Source organism: Bremia lactucae, linkage group LG5, assembly GCF_004359215.1.
Source record: "Bremia lactucae strain SF5 linkage group LG5, whole genome shotgun sequence".
Lineage (NCBI taxonomy): Eukaryota > Oomycota > Peronosporomycetes > Peronosporales > Peronosporaceae > Bremia > Bremia lactucae.
The window spans coordinates 3,149,113-3,154,827 of NC_090614.1; the positions used below are offsets into that span (position 1 = coordinate 3,149,113).

The following is a 5,715-nucleotide window of genomic DNA, read 5'->3' on the forward strand; positions in this document are numbered from 1 at the left end:
TCTTATGCGGTTTCACAGCTTGAAGTGCTTCTTTCCTTCCTCAATGAGGCTTAGATCCATGGATTCCGGTCTATTAGACGGTACCCATGTGATCGAAGAACTTGTACGGTAAACAGGCGTGCTAACACGAGCAGACTTAAAGTCGAACTCAGCGCATGGCGCTATGGCAACTGCCTCTTCGAAAGTAGCAGAATGGGATCGGAATATTTTTTTCGTCCAACCAACGCCCTCATCGAGACCCCCTCCATAAATGCTGTTAAGACAATTGCTTCTTGCACTGGGTCTTGATGCATAGATGCAATGAGAGTTCCCAATAGTCCCCTAGGGCTCGTTTACCTTGTCGAGTCGCTATGATCCGTGAACTCATGCGAGAAGCCTGATCAGGCTTTCGTTTTCTATTTCAGCGAATCCAATGAGGAAAAAACGTCGTTTATGAACGTGCTGAACGATAGTGCCTACTCCATTGCTCTACCTCCGAGCTTGGAAATGGTCATAGCCACCTTCTGTCGTTCTAGTAAGAACAAGGCGGAGTCATGGAAATCTCCATCTGCTTAATCCAAAAAGGAGGTTTTCTCCCTCTTTTCCCTCACCGTCTTTACATTGACAACTAGAGGGCGAGCCTTAGGCTCTGAATTGGGTACAGAGATGGACCGAGTTGGCATAGATGCCGCAAGGTGATCCTGAACCTGTCCGATCAAGGAGGATTCATATCGCATAAAGGCTTCAAGCCTTGCATGCAAGACCTCTGGTCCCTGGGACATAATTAATTCTATATGTTCAAGCCCAACCAAAGTTTTGAACTTGTCATACGCTGTGCGTTGCGCCTCTGCAAGTTCAGGAAACATTCCATTTCAGTCTTGTAAAGACTCTGGCGTAGATTGACTACGAGTGATACCACGTGTAGCGGAACTACCTCGCTCCTTGAGTCAGAGGAAGACTCTTAGACTCAAAGAGTCTCTAAGTTCTAATTAATGGGTTTAACAACTCAGGGAGTCGAACAAGCTTTTAAAGCTTAATGAATCCTAGTTCAAGGGATTCAGGGATTCGTAGAACTACGTGGCAACTAGTGCCCGAGAGTATGTACCTTTAAAAAACTTCTGTATTTCACAGATCAGTGCGCAAACCTTAGATTGCACTGGACGCTTTAAGATCAAAAGGGGAACCGAAACTTATTCACTTTTTAAAATCTAAAACTTACCCTAGCCAGTTTTAAAAGAGATTTCGGCCGCCACATTTATATCTAGCGGCTGCCACATATGTTACCCATAATAAATGGGATTTTAGTAATTATATAATTTATAAAGAGAACAAAAGGGTATTTTACCCGTAAAGTAAATGTACCACAACAACGGTTCACCAACCGATGTGTGCCCCATTACAAAAACGCTTCAAACTTTCGAAGTGCATTACAGATCTAATGCTTTTAAAAAAAAGCAAACTTAATGTTTGTATACACAAAACACTATCAACATTTTTTTTCATTGCGTCGCTATCCATTGCCCGTGGCTGGAATTAAAATTAAGAGATTGAGATAAAGCCGTGAACTTTTTCGATCTAGAAGTCGATACAATTGTAACTTCTTCGCTAATCCACTCCACTCAATGGTGCTTTCAACCGCAATTGCCAATGTCACTTTAAAGCGCAGCTTGCGTCTTCAATTCTGAAAAAGAGGCTACCAAAGTCAAATATATCGACAGCTTTTAACACTTCTTGTCAACCTTTAAGCCACGGAATCTTCAATTCAGCGACGTGTTCCGTATGCTTTCATCCTCAACCTTTGCTTACTTGAGTTCGAACTCAAGCTGCTGTGAGGTTAAAGACACCGGCACGGATTCCTCTACTTTCTTGAAAAACGAATCGATCTGAGGCTTCGAGGACAAAAGCGAAGCGACGGCCGTTGAATTTATCACGTTCGGCAGCGAAGCTGAAAGCTTTGCTGTTGTCTTTACTGCCTTGGATTTCTGTGCCATCCTTTTAGACTTTTTCGACACGGCCAACTGCCCTGGCACTGTCTCTGGCATTTTGACTGCTTGCTTTATATTTTCTGGAGTCGTTTGTTTTGCTTTCACAGTCTTGAATTTCTCCTCCTCCTTCGTTTTTCGCTGCTGCTCTTGCTGCACTGCCACTTGTCGTTCACACTCTTCTTCATACTCGCGCGCTTTCCGCATCAGCGTCGACTCAAACACTGGATCGCATAACACTTCGCTCATCATACCAAGAAAAGGATGTTCCAAATTCTCGCTGTTTTCATCAAAAGTACTCCAGAAAGGTCCAACAATTTGAGGCTCCAGCTTCGCAGGCTTGACACTTTTCACCTTCACGCGCTTCTTCAGTAACTGCGACGGCAATTTATGCTTTGATGGCGACAACGATCCATCAACACGGTCCATCGCGTCCTCTTCAGACTCGACGCCATCCATGTAATCCACTTCGTCTTCATACGCCAACCATTGATCTCCATAGTCCAAATGATCCTCGTCCGACTCTTCGCCATCAATTTCATCATCGGATAAACTCTCCCCCGGCTCGTCCTCTTCCCACTCGTCATCACTATCGACGGAATAATCGAGCTTGCTTGATTGCGCAAAAGGACGACGACCGCCACGAAAGACGGAGGTTTGTGTGCTATACGTCCCGTAATACGCAGGCCGATTGTTCTCATGAAATTGAAGGAGCTTCATCACACCTCGTGTATGATCCCGTTGTCGTCGAGCACTCCATCCGTGCGACACGCTATCAGCATCGTGTTTCTTCTTTAAAGACGACAGGATGGACACAACACTGTCCTCTTTTAAGCCACACGACCGAGGAGATCCGTCACCTAGAAACTCAATTGCAGCGTCCATGCGATGAATCACGGAACTCATGCATTCGTTCACGTCAGCTTTGTATTCCGTCACGTAGTTGCCAGCCGTTTCGACACCAGTGTCCCTAGTTTCCACGCTACAGGATGGTGTCGCTTCAAAAAAGGCCAAAAAACGTTTTTGTCGCTTGGACGACCGTGTCTTTTGATTCTCTTTTTCAGCTTGCTCTCGATTTCGCTTTTCTTTCTCCTTCATGTCTTTTGCCTCTTGACGCTCCCGTTCTTGCTCCTTTCTCTCAATGGCGGCATGGCGTTTTTCCTGCTCTTTTAACTCGCGATCTTTACATTTCTGCACCTCGGCATCGACCATCAAGCCAAATTTGCCCACTTTTGCTTCTTCAGCGCTCACTTTGGCTTCGTCCACTGGCGTTTGTGACAATAGCTGAACTACACGTGCCAGGGATTTCAATTGTTGCCCCAACCGTTTGCGGTTCTTGCGCATCCGCTTGATGAATTTCAAAGCTTCATTGGAAAAGTATTTATCGAGGTTACCAACCTCCCACACCCACAAAGCTTCCTCGGTCGTGTCTTCAAACACATTGGCTTTGACAGGACGGACACCGTAAGGCGTGCGTTGAGCCAGCATTTTGACTGCCATTTCCAGTGCCAGAGCCATTGCCGTCTCGACCTTTTCCACATTAACCGTGCTTAACGTCGCTATTAAGTCCGTGTCACCTGCTTTCATTGAGCATTTGAAAGAGGCAACAAGTTGGCTAGTTACGACCGATAAGCTCGCTGTTTGGCCCTGAATGCCTTTCACAATCAAGCAATTGACTTCGTGAGAAAAGTCGACGGCAGTTGGCAACGCAACCAAATCGGTCATGTTACTCGTCTCATGTGCGTGAAATGGTTTCCACGAAGCAGCAAATGCCTTCATTGCGTCTTGAACGTTTACACTTGTTTCTAGATTTTGATCCAATACAACGCCGTAGATATCTTGCATCATCTTATCGCTCTCTTGCGATGAACACAAGAGTTGCATATACTGTCTCGTCAAGTCCTTCGTCTTGAGCTTGTAGGTATCCACACGAGCCTGAATCGCTTCATTTAAAAGTTCTTTTACAATCGACTTGCTGTCGATACTAGCGTTTTCAGAACCCTTTAAGTGCCGCGTTTTCGTGGCTTTGGTTCGAAGTGTTTTCAATGGCTTTGTCGTCACCAAAGCCTCCGCTGTTCCCACTTTCACGTGCTTGTCTTGCCTCTTCTTTTGACGTGGTTTTGTAACCTTCTTTGCCATACAAGCGTCCTCTCCACCACTACGTTCCTCTATCCGACCCACCGCCTTCGGAATCGCGGATTCCTCTGCAAGAGCATCGTCGTCGATTAAAGCTCCAGCCGGTACGATAACAGTACAAATTCCAAGTTCTTCGCGCGCTCGCTTCGCTTCTGGTGTCTGAAAAGCCTCGTCACTGTCGTTGTCTTCGTCACTATTTGCTGCAGCATGTGGCGACCTGAACCGATCGGGGCCTTTCTTCCGTCTTGTCTTTGCTTGGATCATTGGCGTAGACTTGACAATACTATTGGTGGTTCGAGCTGGTTGAATTCTGGCCTTCGTAGCTGGTATAAGTGCCTTCTGTGGGTCATTTGTAATTATTGTAGTCGTCACGTCGTCTTCAATCGATCGCGGTCGTTTTGCTTTAACGCTCTTGGAATCAGATTCTTCCATGATTTCGTCGGATTTCGTACTAGACTTGGATGGCGAGAAGAAGCGGAAGATAGTTGCTTGTTTTGATTCTTTCTTTGGCTACCGAGAGTGACAAAAGACATGGCAACACGTCGAGATAGCGAGTGTCAAGCCTTGCTTAAGAAGTTATTAAAAAGAATACGACGTGGAAACGTACCTCGACCATGCTTTTTGAGTCAAATAAAGGGCTAGATGCGCGCAGAGACGACCGCGATGATCGATCTCGCTCGAAAGCTTTTGCTTCAGACAGTGACGGTCATTTAATCGAGGGTTTTATTTGGCACTTGGAAATTTCTAGTAGTCACTTTTTTATTTAGTTTTACAGTCGAAGGAGAAATATATGTGATTTTTGGAACGTGGCTGGTCTACCAGTGTGAAATGCCATGAATCACAAATGGACGATGCCATATTAGGTCGAAATGAGAAGGTGAAACACGGCTATAAGCTGTAACAGGGCACCTTTTCACTAGTACTAATAAGTACTAGTTGACCTCACGCTGTCTATAGTGTAGGTTAGGTGCTAAGAAACTCACGTACACAGGTACCGAGGAAAGTTTCGAAGTAGCTAAGGATCTTTAGCTACCATAACGTCATTGAAAGGTTAAAAATTAGGGAGAATTAAACGTGTATTAATATATTAATTTCCTACGTAACGATCTTCTATTCACTAGTGTGCTTTATTATATTAATATCTAAATAAGTATGGCACCTCCTCGCGCACCGCGCAATCGTGTCTTAAAACGATTGGAGGGGCTGATTACTTCGATTACTTAAATTAACCAATCAATAGAGCTAATGTCTTATTGCATCAATAATACCAATTTGGATTATTGGTACTATTTAAGTCAAAATTAATAAAGATCTTTAAAGATTTCCTCTTATAGAATTTCATTATTGTTATTCGTAATATAAAGTATAATACTTATGTAACAAGACACCCCGTTAAATCACCCCCTTCAACCAACAGTCACTATAGTGACTGAGGTAGGGTGACAGGAAAGATTATTATGTCTTTCCCTGTAATTTGCTTTGTTGATTTTAATCAGAATACTGATTTTATTTGCATTATTGATTTTGACCAAAATCAAGATGGCGACGAACAAGTCTGTGCACGTGGGCCGTGAGGCCGCTAAGCTGGCAGCTGCACGGATCAGTGCAGCTGTCAGTA

The 5,715-nt window shown here is 44.4% G+C and overlaps 1 protein-coding gene across 1 annotated transcript; it reads right to left on the reverse strand.

Moving 5' to 3' along the window:
- Positions 1–1,781: 1,781 nt before the first annotated feature.
- Positions 1,782–4,719, reverse strand: CCR75_007268 (uncharacterized protein; the record flags this gene model as incomplete). Its single annotated transcript, XM_067965329.1, has 2 exons — positions 4,705–4,719; positions 1,782–4,607 (listed from the first exon to the last, which is right to left on the reverse strand). The coding sequence occupies exons 1-2, from the start codon at positions 4,711–4,713 to the stop codon at positions 1,782–1,784; spliced, it is 2,835 nt and encodes a 944-aa protein (XP_067821022.1). The 5' UTR covers positions 4,714–4,719.
- Positions 4,720–5,715: the final 996 nt, after the last annotated feature.